At 34.5% G+C, this 18,916-nt stretch overlaps 1 protein-coding gene across 1 annotated transcript in view; it reads left to right on the top strand.

Moving 5' to 3' along the window:
• Positions 1–18,916, top strand: part of l(1)G0020 (RNA cytidine acetyltransferase l(1)G0020) — a 45,478-nt gene that overhangs the window by 302 nt on the left and 26,260 nt on the right. The window contains exons 2-7 of the mRNA XM_067287297.1: positions 5,528–5,619; positions 9,549–9,671; positions 9,763–9,934; positions 14,827–15,003; positions 15,080–15,412; positions 17,080–17,315. Of these exons, the coding sequence (XP_067143398.1) occupies positions 5,528–5,619; positions 9,549–9,671; positions 9,763–9,934; positions 14,827–15,003; positions 15,080–15,412; positions 17,080–17,315 (1,133 nt within the window). The remainder of the gene's footprint in view (positions 1–5,527; positions 5,620–9,548; positions 9,672–9,762; positions 9,935–14,826; positions 15,004–15,079; positions 15,413–17,079; positions 17,316–18,916) is intronic.

Raw genomic sequence — 18,916 nt, forward strand, 5'->3', positions numbered from 1 at the left:
TCTTCGATGATTTGCTTTCTTGACTCTGATTCACATTAGAGATGACCAAGGAGTTGGTGTCTTACTTCAAGGTGTCCCCCTCCATGAAAGTGTCAGTCAGGATACCTTGATACTACCAGACACTAGGTATGTTTTTAATCCCTTCCCCAACGACAGGAGTTTCACATTAGGAGTTGAATATCTTGCAAAGTGGGCAGGTGCATGGGGTGAGGTGGTCAACTCGTGCGACACTTTCAGAAGGGTGCCATTTGCACATTACACAGGCCACGTTTCTTTATGCAGTGAGAGTGTAGCAAAACGACGTCACGAGCGGTGTTGACCAATTAGAAATCAGTTTCCGTGTGTTCGCTGTAAAGTGCTTCTCGAGCGCTGCATAAAGAAATGCTGCTATATTGTAAGCTTTATTCATTGCAATGTACAACAACTTACATTACATAGTTGGCTTCTTTGATAATTTTTCGGTTCAAGTGTACCTAGATAACCCCAACGGCCACATTTCCAGAATCTCGATAGCATTTACGATTAGAAATACAAATTTTTAATTTTTGTTGGCCCGAGGATGCACGTTCTAACCTAACCTAACTTATTCTAATAAATTATCAAATTATTAGTAATTTATTAGGGAATAGAATAGGTTAGGTTAGGTGCATCGTCGGGCCCACAAAAATTAAAAATTTGCATTTCTAATCGTAAATGCTATCGAGATTCTGGAAATGTGGCCTTTGGGGTTACCTAGGTACACTTTAACCAATTTTTCAATAACATACGTAAGTTTCCTTGAGGGCAAGAGTAAGGGGTTGGCTGAAGGGGTGGAAACCCCCCAAATTGTAGACCCCCTCCTTGAGTACTAATTTGCAATTGGTTTGTTTTTTCATGATGAGGCTTGTAACTGTACTTAATCCACGTTCTACTAGGGAAAGCAACCAACAGCGGTACGCTAGCCCATAATGCAGGACATAAAATTGGTATCTGCTTTTGTAACCAGAATTTGTGGTATCCTTGTTCAAACATTGGTTTCATATTTTCATTTGTGGATAATTCAATAAGTTCCTCCTGTATTAGTATGGACTCATCTGAGCTTGTGGGTCTACTTGCAAAAGGATCCAACACCCAATTGGGGATGCTCAAGTGAAGAATGCCGTCAAATCTTTGGCTGAGGTCGAAATGAAGAGCCGTTAAGTCTAGACAATAAGCAAGCAAATCTTTATCTCATTTTTTCAATTTTAAAAGATTTGGAAACAGCATTCTTTTCTCCCCAAGTTTTGTTTGTACAGGAAAAATTTTCCAACAAATGCAGATATTATACCTTTAGTTTAGATTAAATTTAATTGACCATCTTGTAACTTCAAATTGGTTTCATTAAATTTGGCAAATAAGTTGGTCATATAAGCTATGTCATTTTTTTTAATTAATTAAAATGAGCTGCAAGTCATTGTCTTTGCTTTCCAGGAATTCCAACACTGAATCAAAGATTGCAACTGCCATACATTGGGCTAAATAACAGCTATAATAATTATAAATTACTAATAAATTTGACTTTAGAAAGAGGCATTAGGTGCCATCTCGTATTAAATTTAATAATTATAATTTAATTAAATAATTTTAAATTAAATTGGAAGAAAAGAATCGGCCCAGAACAGGACTCAAACCCGCAACTGCTGCTTGCCGTGCGGATGCGTTAAATTACGCTACCCGGACTTCTGGTCCTATCTCTTTTTCCAGTATATTTAACATTATGATATAACCGTCGTCGGTTACTACGATGCCAACTGGGGATGCATTCGGCAGCAGTTGTTGTAGCTTCGTTATAATATATCGGGTTTTCGTTAAGATGTTTATATTTGTATTTATATGCCTTGCCAGATATGCGATGGCTGGCTGAGTATCTTATGTGGGAGTTTACATAACGAGGGTGCTAGTTTTTTTGTTCAGAGATAGTAGGGCTTCCCTGATAAAATATTTTTACAGGACCCGACTCTTGTGGCTTTTTTGAATAAATCCTATTATGCTAATTTATTGATACTTTGACCCTTTAGACACATTTTGTTGAGTTTTTCTATAGGAAACTTGTAAATTTTTATATTCCAAATGCACATCTACAGCAAAAAGGATTTAATTCTATAGTTTATCATTTGATGTCACTAATTTGACTAATCTTCTTACAAAGGGAAACTCCCGTCCTGTACATGGAATAAGTGATATTTCAAGAGATGTTGGATGTATTTGTTTGAGAAAAATGAAAATGAGGATCATTTTTGTGTCCAGTTCTTCCAAATGCCAAAAAATGGTCTCAGAATTTGGAACATATATATAAACATACATGATACCTGAGTATCTCATGATATCTAACCAATTACCCATCGATGAAGTGGTAAGAAGAATAAATTAGAAGCTTTGCTAATGCTCCCCTTCAATGAGGCTAACAGAACTGTGCTCGTTCTCAAAATATGTTCGATAGATTTTGATTAAACTTTGTCATTTTCCATTAATTGTGATGTGGAATCCAAAAATGCAATAAAAAATGGGGGTCCATGATTTTGTTTTTGAGATATAAGGTCATTTCACGAACACGTTACAAAGTGATATCGCACAATGTTTCACAGTCAATAGTGTGTCTTATATAGGCTTATAGAATCGAGTTCATTCTCAAAATTTAATGGATCAATTTTGATAAAACTTTGTCATTTTCGATTAATGGAGGAATGCAGAAATGTAATGTGGGTCCATTAAATATAAAAAATCCAGCAACAAATTGCTTAACTTTCCCCACAACATTTAAAATTCTGGTGGTGCGATCTGTTATGACATTTCATTTAAAAAATTACTGCTTACATTTTTAATTATTATAAAATTCAAAAAGCTTAATTTAGAGGGTAGGGATGGATTTATTAAAAATGTAAATGTTAATAATGAGTAAAATTGTCATTAAGTCTGATCCTACTCGAGACGCAACACACAATCACCCTTTATCTCTCCACCCCGTCAATCTTAAACCATCGAAATTTAATAGCATGAATCTTTCTAATACACAAACTTTCCTGCAAAATTTCAGAAATTTTCAAAGGCGCAGTTATTAAGCTTCAAACAGGGTAAACAAAATTGTGCCACATGCAAACACACACACACACATTAACATCCATACACAGAGGAAAAACCTTTGAATGTTTTCGCATTTCAATGTTTCAAGGTACCCAAGTCCAAAAATGTAAAAATCTTGGGGGAGTCATTTTTTGATTGCCATACTTTTTCTCTGTTATCTATATAAAGAGCCAGGAAAGTAAAAATAGGAGTCCATGATTTCGTTTTTGATGTACAAAGTTTACAGTGACAATGTCTATGCTCTGATGTGACAAGTGCACCTAATGGAATTTAGGCCTATGGGTCAAAAATAAAAACGTATTATATGTGTCTATTGGAAAGTAGGCACAAAATACAAACACAAAACACAACAACAAAGCAATCATCATCGATTGCTTTGTTTTTGGATTGTCTCTCCGTACCTGGGCAATGCAAGGATCGTGTCTCCCATGGCCTGCTGTTGCGAGGATAGCCTCTTTTGTGGTAGCAAGTGCAAAGTTCACCCATTTGCATTTCTTGGATACCGTACAAGAATCACCTCTTCTATGCCTAACGAATGCAGGTTATCGCTTCTTTCCTTCCGACTCCGCTTCACTTTATTGCGATACAACAAAGTTGTGCAATTTCCTAGTTTTTCTCTCTACCTTTGATAATTGTGGTTTAAATCTACTGTAATCTCTAGATAAACCTATATTTTTTTAATATTCGCTGACTTGTTCATGTGTATTTGCACGTTTATAACTGATTGCAGCAATTTTTGGTAGAAGTTTTGTGACAGAAATGTTAGTCACCGAGACTATGAGATATTTAAATTATATTAAAAAATAAAAATTTGATAAAACTATGATTAATTCCCATTATTTTTTTAATAGATTTAATATAAGATATTTGTTGATTCATTAATGTTTAATTTAATTTTCCGACGTATCAAAAGTTCAACTTTGCACTGATAATTATATACAATTTATATGATTTTTATCTATTAAGGTAAATTGCATAATGTGATGGGGTATTATTTAGCTTTTCCATTGCAAAACTCACTTCAGTTGAGGATTCTATACAATTTTTGGTTAATGTAACCCTTGGTGCCAAGATGGCAGCTCGTCTCTGATTCCAGCAAGGAAACAGTGGGACGCACGTTCTAACCTAACCTAACCTAACCTATTCTAATAATTTGGTTGCTAATAATTATAGTAATTTATTAGAATAGGTTAGGTTAGGTTAGAACATGCGTCCCACTGTTTCCTTGCTGGAATCAGAGATGAGCCGCCATCTTGGCACCAAGGGTTACGTTAACCCAATCTTTAGTTAAAATTTCAGAAATGCCTTTTTTTTTTTTTTTTTATAATGCATTTCTGGATGCATATCAGAATTTTGTGGCAGGTTCATAAGCAGTTTTGCAAAAAGAGTGCTTATGCATTACCAGGATTATGGGAGAACATTTATCAGATACATCCAGTGGTGATATTCAGTGGGTTCGCACAGGTTCGGCCGAACCCGTTGGTAAAATTTTCAGTTTCTCGAACCTTGTTAAACACATGTAACATTTCTCAGTGGTTTTGTTTCTTTTAAAAAATATATTAAAATATACGTATTATACTCTGTAACACTACTAAACTAGAGCCTTATACCCTGTTCGCACTGAGCATTTCAATCTAGATTGTGAGCAAGGTCGGGGACTATGCCTTGGTGCGATCTCTTTTGACCGTTTCAATCTCGACCGAAACGAGGTTTAATCGCGATCGATTCAAGAGAGTTCTTGAAACTAGATCCCGTCACAAGAGAGATCTCACAATCTCATGCGCGCGAGATAATACAAAATGGTTGTGGAACACGTGTCGGGCTATGGACAGCGAAATGAAAAGGATATTGTATTCCGAGAGATGATGACATCTGTCTATTATCAGCAGTGCCATTCGTGGTGAAAAATTTCTCTGCCTAAGAAAAAAAAAGCTCGACAGCACTAATATACTATTGTTACCTGGTCCTGGCCCAGGGCCCCTTACGTTCCAAATACGCCACTGATTATTAGATATATCGCAAGAAAAGGTATTGTATTTATTTCTAGCCAAAACTTCCATTTTGTTTGTTGGTGATTATTAGGGAAAAATTGTCTGCTAGCGAACCCTTTGTTAAATATTTCGAATATCACCACTGGATACATCTACACATAAAATTGAGGGTACACGACAACTGGGCAATGCTGGTCAATGGCTAATTCACAATGGGCGATAGTCAGTTGACTGTGTCCCTAAAAATGACTTAGCACCGAAATGGGTTGTAATGATACTTTACATTAAAATAAAAAGTATCCACACTTGTTCAATAATATATATTTCATTCCACACTTAAATCTATCACTATTATTAGGATTCCTATAAACAAAATGATAAAATTTATTCTACAGTTTTGGAATATTTGTAAAATTAATCGGCATTTTTCTTTTTAGGTGGTTATACTTCATTACATGCTATCAAAAGCGGTCGTCAAAGCCCGACCGTCCGTATTATGGTGTTATAAGAAAGAACTCGGGTTTAGCACGTAAGTATGTTTGCCGAAGGCAATTGGTATTATCGTCAAAACCAAATAATAAAACTCTACAAATTTAATAAATATATGTATTTTTGTAGGTGGATTATACAGGATTTTTTAAAGAATAATAAATAAACGACGACCTTTTTCTTTTTTCAGAGTCATGTAGATTTACGGTTGTGGATTAAAGTCATGGAATTTAAAACAAAAATTTGAATAGGAACCCTGTATATACATAGAAAAAGTACAGTAGACCCCCCTATAACATGGTAGATATGTTCCGTGTTATATGAATTCCGTGTTGTACGAGCCACTTACGTTTTACAAATACGTGAGCCATTCATAGCCCTGCACTTGTGCAGTTTAGGGGCTACGGCTGTTTGAAAGGTTTTCTTCAGTAAAATTAATCGATTCTAGACTAATTTGACTCAAACATTTCCAAATTCACGTATAATTTTTTGGGAATAATCCATATAAACTATGCTATGAACAAAAAATTGTAGGAATACTTACCGAGTGCGCACCGTTCGAAGACGCCATTGCTTAGGCTTGTTTTCGTCGCGGAGCAGCTCGTCGAACGGCGGATGCATTTCCCAATTAGTTATTTCTGCGAAAAATTCGCCAAGCTTTGGAGACATCGTTAATAGAAATATAATTTTTATGGCCGTTGAATAATAAATGTTTTTTAGTAGGTCCGCTGCTCGTTTAAACTCGACGGTTTGTGCAATGTCTGCTATTGGTCCAGATTCGACCAATTCTGTCGAGACACAAGTCAGCCATGAAAATCTGTTTCATTCTTTTACTGTGTTATATGAGCCTCTTTTAGCGTGTTACATGAACACGATCTTAATGTTTCCACCGTGTTATACGAATCCGTCATATAAACCCGTGTTATAGGGGGGTCTATTGTATGTCTGTTTACTATAGGTATAGAACAGTTTTTGAGTCTTCCTGACTCATCATCAGATAGAATATTTAAACTCATTTGAACTTCTGTCAACTCTAACCAATTTGGTCTCAAAAAGCAGCTAGACTCTTTACCCACAAGAAAGACAATCCATAAAATGGATATTGGCCAGGGATATCAAAAATATTTTAAAGAAAGGACAACAACAAAAAGAAGTATTTCATAACTTAGTTCCCAGCTTGATCAAAATAATTACAAAATAGAGGGATGACAATAACTTAGTAATTACCCTATTTGACAAATGTTTTTTAAAAGTTTGTATTAATTGCATTGCATTAAAATTTAATCTTAGCTATTTGACAAAGCTAAGATTCCTGTCATTGGTAGAAAAGTACCAAGAGGGGTTTAGCAGAGTTATTAAAAAAGTAAAAGCACAAGAACTAAGTCAAGATCCAACAATATTGCTAACAAGGAGGATCAAGTCTATAAAGAAAAGAAAGCCTTATCTAGAAGAAATGATCTTTGAGGTCCACCAAAATAGTTGCCACTCCACTTATTCAGCTTTTTGAAAATGTTAAACAACATTGGCCAATAAGGCCTGTAGTTGAAAGAACTACCATCACAAAAATCAAAAATCAGCAGAAATGGTAAAAAACTCATGTTAGCAAACATTTTCTTACATATTAAGTGAACATTTTCAAGCTCTTAATATTCTAAATTTGAACTGCATGAGACAATGCCTTGATTCAAAAGTTCATGCTTTGTTGATTGATGGACTGGACACTTGTAATCTCTTATACCCCATTCGCACCGAGCATTTCAATCTAGATTGTGACCAAGGTCGGCGACTATGCCTTGGTGGGACTTTCCTCGACCATTTCAATCTCGACCGAAACGAGGTTCAATTGCGATTGACTCGAGAGAGTTCTTGAAACTAGATCCAGTCATAAGAGAGATCCCGCAATCCCACGAGCGCGAGAAAATACAAGATGGCTGCCGAACACGTGTCGGGCTATCGACAGAGAAATAAAAAAGATACTGTATTTGGAGAGACGATGACATCTGTCTATTATTAGATAAATGGCAAGAAAAAGTACTGTATTTATTTCTAACTAAAACTTCCATTTTGCTTGTTAGTGTTCGTGACTTATCACGTAGTTATGTCAGTTTTATCATCGCGTGTAATAGCCGGGTTGTTCTCGAGCGGACTGCCTATGCAAACAGCACAATGTTCGACTAGCGACAGTCACAATCCAGATTGTAGGTAAATCGAGATTGAATTGAGTCATGGACTGTGTGCGAACGTAGTATTAGACTATGAGATTATGAAATGAAGCATGTCTTTTAAACTAATGGAAAAGAATCTGCGTCCTTGAAATTAATGGCTGCATTTCTTGTGACAGCTTCATATATTTTTAACAGATCCAAAATCTGAGATTCCCAAGGTACCAGCCCAATCAATGAACCTGCATATTTTGAATTAAAACATTCCATTTCATGCAGTTTGAATTTAGAAAGTTAAGAACCTGAAGATGTCATTTAATATGGAGTAAAACATTTACTAACATGAGTTATTTTTTTACCATTTCTGCTGGTTTTTGGGATATTAGTTTAGTTAAAGTTAACCAGTATTCACTAGTTGTTTGTCAAAAAGAACTTTCTCTCTAACCGTTATGACGGAGAAACAATTAGCAAACTTTATCAAAGCACAGGATGAAACTAGAATAAACCATAAGAGGTCATTGTCAAGCTACATAAAATAAACTCATAGCGTTATAAATTAATCAAATCACCTATAATTAAAAATTTAAACACGATCTTTTGATCTGTGGTTGATGCCCCAATTCTTCGAAATGAAGTAAGCAAATACAAAAGCATTGTTAGTAAATTTAATAAGAACCAAGTAGGTGTCACTATGGAAGTAGAGCAAATACATAATAATGAGGTCCATTACTTAGATATAAATATCTGGCTAGAAAAAGGAGAGAGCTTAACCATGTCCATATACAGGAAGCCAATCTTTGTATACTTTTAATCTAATGATATTTTCTGGTATAAATTGGCAGCATTTAGATCACTATTCCAGAAGTTTGTTACAACACAAGAAAGGAAGGAGGACTTATACTGGGAAACAGTTTATTGAAAAACTTGGGTTAATCTACAGATATCCAAAGCAACTCCTCCAGAATGTCTATACTGGAATAAGAAAGAGCAAAAGACGAGGCAAGTCAGAAGATTGGAGCAGATTCCAAAAGATTGGGCTTACAGGAATACAACTCAGCGGACTCTGCAGAGTGTATCTTAAAGATAAAGAAGATGCAGTTAAACTGATTTCACTAATAGAAATGACTATCTTTGATCGTATCAGGAATGACAAGAATCAGCAAACAGAAGGTCAGAAAAGCAGCATACATACCATACCTATAAAAATAGGCAAAACTGGAAGCAAAGTAACATTTATTGGAAGCATGCTCAGAACCTTAGAACCTGGAATAAAAGAACACAGAGTCAATCAGAAAAGGAGAGGTTACCACGGCTGCGGAATTTTCGGGATCAAAAAATTCCCCCGAACATATGCAAAAGTTTCTCAAACGTTATTTCACACAAAACAAAATAGTTTATGAATGAATTAATAATTATTACTGTGTAGTTTGGAAAATTCAAATTAAATCGTACAAATAATTGAATAGGCTTGTGGTGTAATTTGCCATGTAACACTAAACCAACAAATTAGCAAGGTTGAGGCCGAAGCTTTAAACATGAAAACGTGTACGTCGGACGTTCGGCGGCGCTTTCTTGTAAGCCTAGAAGTTTGACAATGGCGTTTGGAAAGTCGGCGGAATCATGCTCGACATTCCAAACGCCATTGTCAAACTTCTAGGCTTACAAGAAAGTGCCGCCGAACGTCCGACGTACACGTTTTCGCATTCAAAACTTCGGCCTCAACCTCGCTATTAGTTAAAAATGTTTTAAAAATATGTTAATTTAACACTGGAACATTTTAAAATAAATGTTTTCTGCATATTTGCAGCCACAGAAAGAAAAAGATGCGACAGATACAGAAAAAATTGAAGAACAATAAAATGGAACTGAATGGAGACGATCCATTTGATTTATTTATTGCCGCAACTCAAATCAGATTCTGTTATTACAGGTGATTAATTTTATGTAATTCAAAATTTTGTGTTGATGAGTTATGCTAATTTTTGACAAGTTTATGATCACTTTCTGATTTTAATATATAGTGAAACACACAAAATTCTTGGAAATACTTACGGAATGTTGATCCTCCAAGATTTTGAAGCATTCACGCCAAATTTATTGGCTCGTACCATAGAGACGATCGAAGGTGGAGGAATAATTGTTATACTGCTTCGCACTCTGACGTCTCTTAAACAGTTATACACTCTTACAATGGTAAGTTATTTAAATTCATGTAATAATTTATTAATACATTTACAATTGAATATAAAGACTTATTTTTGATGTATGAATGGGGTATCTGCTAAAAAGTGATACAGATTAATAGCTCAGAAAGAACTGTCAGATTCATGTAAACAATTCTTGCTTTCATACATCATTGCAGATTCATTTTTGCATCAATGGATTTTTCTTACCCCACAAAAAACATAGAGTAAAATTATCTCAGTACCTGTTACAGATAGAACTACAGTTTCATATATAAAGTTGTAGAGCTGATCAAAATTAGTACATTCCACATTCCATTCAATTAAAAAAGAATGTGATATATACTCCCAAAAATTTTTAATTGTCGGAATGAAGTGACGACTAATACTTGACTTCATGCATTCCTTGTCAACATTATAACTCTAGAATGAATTGTCCGATCTTGACGAAACTTTCTAGGATGATTCATTATCACTCAGAAATGAAGTGCTTAAAATTTCAACTCTCAAAACTGATCCATTTTTGTAGAACTGGAGATAGGGGTCAAAACGAAGATCGCGTTTTTCTTCAGTATGGATCATTTTTGAGAGTTGAAATTTTAATCAGTTCATCCTTGGGTGATGATGAGTCGTCGTAGAAAATTTCATCAAACTTGGACAACTCATTCTAGAGTTATAATGTTGACAAGGAAAGAATGAAGTCAAGTGTTAGTCGCTTCCTGCACGCACGTGTAGAAGCGTCATCTAGTGGTCGGAAAATATGACAAGCATTAAAACGGTAATTTTGAAAGGTAACTGTTATCGCTAATTGGATACACAACAACAAATATAAAAGAATCTTTATAGAATAATAAGTTTAAAAAAGTTTTCATTTTAAAACGTGGAGCAGCAGAGATCAATATTGACGGCCTTACGATCCATTCTCTCCTTCGTCTTCCTATCGTTAGTACGAAATTTCGATCTCTAAATGGAGAAGCTGCACAGAGATTCCAGATTGAGATGAAGTCGTTCAAATTCATCATCATCGATGAAATGTCAATGATTGGTGCACGAATGCTTTACATGATCGAGAGAAGACTGAGGGAGATAAACCCCAAGAAAGATGAGCCATTCGGTGGATTCTTTATCTATTTGTTTGGTGATTTTTGTCAGCTTTCTCCTGTTAAAGATACTCCTCGAGTGTATTTTTACAATATAATGTCCCAACAAGGTGGGACATTACATTACATTCGCATTTGATTCATTTGAGAACTTCATTGAACTTAGTAATTCTCATAGACAAAATAGCGCAGATAGTTCCTTCACGGATGTCTTACAACATCTAGCTTCGGGTGATTTCTCTGATACAGATCTGAACATTCTGACAACAAGAAATCGATCCTATTTATCCAGAGATAAACTTGATCAGTTCCAAACGGCAGTAGAGCTATATCCAACAAATGAGCAAGTTAAACAAAGCAACGAAGACTACTTGCAGTCAACTGGGTACCCTGTTGCTTATATAGCATCTGAAAACACTCCAGATATTCCCCCGCCTTCGTCCAAAGATGACTCAGCTCTTGGTCTCTCCAAGTATTTGAATCTCTCACAGTTAATGTCAGAATCATGCTGAGAGTCAACTTATGGGTGCAAGGAGGTCTCGTCAATGGTTCACTAGGAACTATACACTACATTATATATGCTCTTAACGCTTGCCCTCCAGCTCTTCCTCTGTTTATTTTAGTGGAATTCATCTATGGTAATCTGTTTCCAATAATCCCCATAACATGCTCTTTGAACGATGGCAGTATATTGCGATCTCGTAGACAGTTTCCCCTTACCTTAGCATACTCGATGACTATACGTAAATCACAGGGACTAACTCTTCCCAAAATCAAAATAGATATAGAGGAAAAAGAGACAGCTATCGGTCTTTCCTATGTTACATTGAGTCGAGTGAAAAAAATAACTGACTCAGTATTTTTAAAGAGTTACAATAAAGATCGCTACGAGTCAATCTGTAAGTCCAAGGCTCATCGTGATAGACAGAGTTTATAGAGACGTTGGCATAGCAATTAATTAATGGCTTATTCTGACCTTATATTTGTACCTTTAAATGATCCAATAGAAATCAAATATATTGTTGAGAATGAATGATTCTTTGTTTCTTTTTTCCCTCATAATCTAGAAAATAAAGGTGTGATCACTTTGTTCCGACTACATGCTGATACAGCGTTACTTAACTAGTCATATATAGAACTAATACCAGATAAAACTAAGATATAATAATACACAGAGAAAACCAAAAATACAAGAAAAGAAACAAAATTTAATGAGAAACTGTTCTAAAAAAATGTTTTCTAGAACAAATGTAACCTGACAATGATTGCATAAAGCTGCGAAAACATTAGTTTTCTCACTAAATTTTACATTTCTTTTGCTGAATGTTTGGTTTTTTGTGTGTGTTATACTTTGAGATACTACTAAATTGAAATGTTTACATTTCAATTTAGTAGTATCTCAAAGTAATTGCTTAAACCTAGCAATTACTTTGAGCAATTACAGACAGGTTTAGTCTGCATTAACATCAATACACATGTGTGAGGTCAGCTGGGGGTAGGAAGTTGGGAAAGTACTTTCTACCACTTAATCGGCAGTTAGTTGTTAAAACTAACACTCTGTTGTCATATGGGACGGCTTCCAAATGTGGAATAATGAGTGTTTTGGAGGGACTTAAGTGTATAATGTATAAATTACGGAGTCCGGTAATTGCAAGATTATCTTACTCCTACGTCAGGGCCTGACACCGGGTGATTACTTTTATTCTACGCAGGTCACCACGCGTATTAACTATTTTGTGGGAAGTTGCGATAATGTCGAATGAGTGTCGAACGGGAGTGCAATTGAAAGGATGAGCCATGCATTTAACAATAAATGAATAAATTTATTAAATTAAATTAAACAACAGATACATAAGTTATACAAATTGAAAGATTATTATAATAGGATATATATGTAAATAACACAATTCCAATCAAATATACTATGCCTAAATCAATGGCTATTCTATCTATCTTACATCTATGCCTAAACTTGCATATGGAGGTCAATTCTATCTTACAACTACAGTAGAGCATCGATTATCCGACCCCCGATTAACCGACTTATCAGTTAATCGACCGCGTTCTAGTCGGCAAATTCAAATGTCCGCTAGTGATGTGGCGCTACAATATTTGGTTATGTCTTGGCTACTTTAATATTATTTTTGTTAAATTTTTGCATGTTTTGGCTGGCAGCACTGGCTCGACCATGAAAGGGAGGCTAGTATTTAAACCAGGCCTAATACACTATACTAATAATGTATTTTTTCATACTTTTCGGTTATCCGACTTTTCAGTTATCCGACCAACCCCAGTCCCCAATTAAGTCGGATAATCGATGCTCTACTGTATACCTAAGTCGTGAGTGGAGAGGGAGTTACAAATATCTCAAGACATACAACCTCAGAAGTATTTTTATAGTCTTTGGGTATCGATATCTTCTAAATATAGAGTTCTAAATATCCATAATTCGTTGTGGACTTGATTATTCACCTTGATATGGGAGCTGACTTGTAGGATACAATTCCTTGAATATCTTCCAGATTCTATTGGATTCTTCTATCTATGGAGTGGCCTAACATATTCTCTTTTTCTTAGAGGTGAACTTGTCGCAAACTTTAGGCAAAACTCCTAATTAAAACCTATGGAGAACTCCTAGTTTACTTCCTCTTGCGATGAAAGCTTTCGGCAAACTCCCCGATTTTGGTGCAAATTGCATTAATATTCTTTGTCAATGTCCAATCAAACAGATGGATTTCTCCCATGTGAAAGGATGCACGGGGGCAATCTTGAGGGGTAAAATCGTCAGTTGAGTCTGTGACGAGAGGATTGATAAGACTCCACAAATGGGAAGTCGACTTCCGTCGAACTGGAATTTCTTTCCCCTTCACTGTCGAAATCATTGAGGGTTTTTGAGACCCTTTCTTCAGATTGACTTTACCTTCCATTTGGTATCAACACCTTTTAAACATAATGCTTTACATTCCTATATCTCTCTCGTTACCAATTATAGAGAATTTACACATATAATACGGGAAGTGAAAGTTTGTTACATCTTCCCCTTCAAAGGAAGTTCCAGGTGATGCATCCTCTGATAAAATTTCGTCGAAGTTAAAATAATACAAATTAAATCATAAATTTTACAAAATCTATTAAAATATCGGCTCCTTAAACTACGGATTTTCACACACGTATTTATTTAATTGTTGAATCACAAATATGGGAAATCGCATCTGAAGTTAGTTTTTTACAGGTTTCTACAATTTGCCTTTTTATGATCTAAGGAATTTTAAAATTATCTCACAAAAAAAACCCATAGGAATAAGATTAACGGATGAAGAAGGCCATTGCAGTGGACTGTGTGAACCAATTTATTCTTCTTTAAAATGGTCATTAAGCATGCAGTAGTGCACTGTCACATTGAAACCGAACATGCTGGGGTTGGCATAGGGTGAGATTGTCCAGTCCTCAAATGTTTTAAGAAAGCAATTCATCTTGATTTATTTTAGAAAAATTCGATCTATGATGATAATAGATTTGTTCATACATGGATTGTAATGAAAATGCCTAAATTCTGTCATACGGAAGTACTTCTATAGAATCTAGATTTTACATAAACGATTTATTTGTTGATAAAATTCTAATCAAATAATCTGTTATTTATTACTTACTGTTAAAGTTTCAGTTTTTTACATATAGGATATTTAAATGTATTTGGTTGCTAAATAACCAAATTGTTCAACTTAGTGTTGTCAAAATACTTGATATTTGGAGAATTGCTATTCATTTCATTCCTACTTAAGATAATTTTGTTTGTTTCTAGGACGTTCATGCACGATTTCGAACAGAGGCTCATCAGGAAGTAGTCGGAAGATTTAACGAGAGATTCATTCTTTCATTGACATCTTGCAAAAATTGTTTGGTTGTAGATGATCAATTAAATATTTTACCTCTCTCCTCGCATGCCGCGAATATAAAAGCAGTTCCTCCTAGAGCAACTGTAAGTATGAGGAATATGATATATTTTAGTAAGCATTATCCTTTATATTTAAAAATAACAACTGTTTGATAATTAGGATGACTTAAGTGAAGAGGCTAAAGAATTACAAAATTTGAAAGAATCTCTGCAAGATACGCAACCGGTTGGAGTGCTCGTTAATTGCTGTCGGACGCTGGACCAAGCAAAAGCTCTTCTGAAATTTATAGATTCCATTTCCGAGAAAACACTGAGGAGCACCGTGGCTCTGACTGCTTCTAGGGGTAGAGGAAAGTCTGCAGCACTAGGACTGGCCATCGCCGGTGCCATTGCTTTTAACTATTCGAACATTTTTGTCACATCTCCCAGTCCCGAAAATTTGAAAACTCTGTTTGAATTTATATTAAAAGGATTTGATGCCCTTCATTATCAAGTAAGTTTGAAGATTTTTAAATACAAAATTAACTTGAGAAGAAGAATAAATAAGAAAATTTACAAAATTATTGCCAAATTGTCACAATGCCTGCTTGCGCTGGAAGTTACAAGCACATCACATCATAAAAATTAATGAAAAATATCAGTTATTTACTACAAATTGTAGTAAAAAAGTCAAAAGAAGAGATCTATACAAACAAAAATCAATCACAGCATGCGTTTTTGTTTGAAAAATTATATAAATAAATAACTATATACATAACATACAGGTAAAGAGCAAGAATTAAATTAACAAAAACACAAGAAATATGACACTACAAACAAACAAACGTTCGAGACAACATCTCGAATAGAAATAAACTTTCTTCCTCAACATATAAACTGATAAATGGCACCATCTGATTGAGAGTACATAGAACACAATTGACAAAATTATATGCAATAGAGTGCTGTCATTTCAGAGAGAAATTTTCTATTAAAATTAAACGTTTTTCGAAATGACAAAATATCGTCAAGTGACTGTTTTCCGTGATATGTCAAATGATCATATATAGGTTAAATTAAATAATTTTAAAATATGATTAAAAATTGCAGCCTGGCATTGCAACAATGTCACAATAAATAATTGGTTGTTCCCAATTGAGCACCTTTGGGACCACTGTTGTGTTTACTGTGTGGATCCTCAGCACTGCACCCTTCAGCACTACAGTCTGCATGGCTCCGGATATCTGTGGCAACCTGTCAGTATCCTATTGAATCACTCCCATAGCATTAGCTGCTGTCCCTGCTGCAAAAGGTGGTTATTCTGGATATTAACTGATGGTCTAATAAAGTGACTTGATTATGTATTTATATACATACATATAAGCCTTAATTATTACGTTAGCAAATTGTTAATTCTTAAATAGATTCTTTATATTGCAAAAATATACAGGAAACTTGGTTAAAAAGTGTAGGAAAAGGGAAAAATCGAGCATGTGAACATTTGATAAATTAGATGACAAAATTTTCTCTAATTTATTTATATACAGGCTGTCCTCTACTTACGAACTTAATCCATTCGCAAGTCGAAAAGACGATGTTTGGCTCAAAAACTCAAATACAACATTGTTTTTACAATTATGTAATGTTTAGGCTACTTGAATAATGTCGAATTAAGATTGTTAAATGGAAGTATAAATTCAAATCAATCACATGTACATTATTTATTAAAATTACTCATTTAAAACAACTACAAATGTACATATGTATGTACTGTAAATGTTTTTAACGTAAAACTTCAAAAATAAACTTGACTGTACATAAAAAATAGTAAACAAATGACACCACACACGATTGACACATGACTACAGTCCAAACTCAACTAAGAGCCTCTCACCTATTTCTTACGCTTAGAGTACCTGGATATCAGACACACGAGTCACATTAAGAAATGATTATTTTTTTTAGTTTAATAAAGCATTTTTTTGTAAAAATGCTTTATTAAACTAAAATAGACATTTCTTAATGTAAACCGCATAGACCACGTGATAACAGTCGATCGACAGAACATGGCAGCAAGGACTCGTGTGTCGCTACTCTGATATCCAGGTACTCTATTCACGCTCATGTTAAATATTTAACTAAAACAAGATAAACAATTAATAATATTTCTATTTTATTCAGGAACATCTTGATTATGAAATAATTCAGTCTACCAATCCAGAATTCAACAAAGCGGTTGTCAGAATAAATGTATTTCACGACCACCGTCAGACCGTCCAATACATTCACCCGACGGATGCGGGTAAATTGGGACAGGCCGAACTGCTGGTGATCGACGAAGCGGCTGCAATTCCCCTTCCGTTAGTAAAGAATCTGCTTGGACCATATTTAGTGTTTATGTCTTCGACTATTAACGGGTAAGATTAATGTTGTATTTTGCAAATATTATAACAAACAAACTGTACTTACTTTTACACGCTGAGCAATTTTGAACATTTTATTTGAATTCATTCTGATAGTTGCAGTTACACTACATCTTTTGACTGTTAGCAATCAACTTCAAAAATATGCCAAAATACATTTCACTTGTTTTTTTGGAGTAAATAATAAGTGGTAATAAATATGGTGGGAAGATTTTTGGGCTTTGTCCATCTTCAGGAACTGAATACAAATCAGAAATTATAGTATATGTATATGTAAACTTCAACACTCAAAGAACACCGGGATGAAATCAAACGTACCCAAACCTGTTACCGGTGTTGGGTAATATCGTAAATGTCATTTCACCAACACCGGTAACAGGTTCAAGTACATGGGCTTACTTTGTATAAACAATATTTTAATTTGTTTATTTTATTTTATTTTTATGTCTACACTAACTATAAGCTGTCAAATATAACAGAAAATGAAAAATGTATTTTTGCTAATATTATGAAGGCTTCATCAAACTATATTTACTCCTTTGTTCCAAATCCAAAATATAAACTTTTGAATTCTCACTTCTGCAGCAGCATAATCCTAACTTCCAATTTCATCCATCTTCATAATGGATTTGCACTATTAGTGAAATTTGTATATTTGACTTGCAATGGAAAGTGTTGTTCATCAAGGATAAACGTTATTCAGTGAATTTTGTCAACGCTGCATCTGAAATAAATTTTATAATAGTTTCAGAGTTTTGGTTTAAGAAAACCAATAGATATACAGTTAAAAAATTACAGTGGAACCTCGCTTAACGAGCACCCCACATAACGAGCAAAACAAATTGTAAAAATTTGCTTCGCTTAACGAGCGATGTTTCGCATAACGAGTGACGAGGAGAGGGGAAGTCCCAAATTGTGCGCATGCGGCACGCTCCATCAGTCTATGTTTAGCACTCATTCCGCTAGCATCTTAGTGTCGCTTGCGATCACACATTTTTCCAAACTTGTGTTCGCACATATTATTTGTAAACATCAACAACCAAAGCCCATTATATAATAAACACCCCAAACGATATGTCAAATTCTTGGGTCATTAAATTTAATGACAGATTCCAAATTAAATTTTAGAAATGTCTGAATTAAAAATTAACTATTAGTAGTAAGTAAGTAAGTAAAGTTTATTGTAATAGGGTATACCTGTTACAAGGGGGAGAATCAGTTGATACCAACATAGTTGATTTTGTTATTTAATAATTATAAAATATTGATGTCTTATAATAATATCTAATTTGTTCAACATTGATATATATTTGCAATACTGCAAACATATGTATTTGATATATTATATCACATTACATAACTACAAAAAATTTTTTAAATTATACAAATTATCATCAAATTAAAATTTTTTTCACGTACAAAATGCTTAGTTAGTATTTCATTGTTGATCTTGTTTGTCGCACGGAGGTTATATCTATTTCGTAATACTAGTGCATTGCTATAAAACGACACTTATAATTTTTGGGGGATAAAAACCCCTACATCTAGAATAGCACCAACTGCAAGATAATAATTATTATTATTGAATTATCTTC

Source organism: Centruroides vittatus, unplaced genomic scaffold, assembly GCF_030686945.1.
Source record: "Centruroides vittatus isolate TY-2023 unplaced genomic scaffold, ASM3068694v2 scaffold_450, whole genome shotgun sequence".
NCBI lineage: Eukaryota > Metazoa > Arthropoda > Arachnida > Scorpiones > Buthidae > Centruroides > Centruroides vittatus.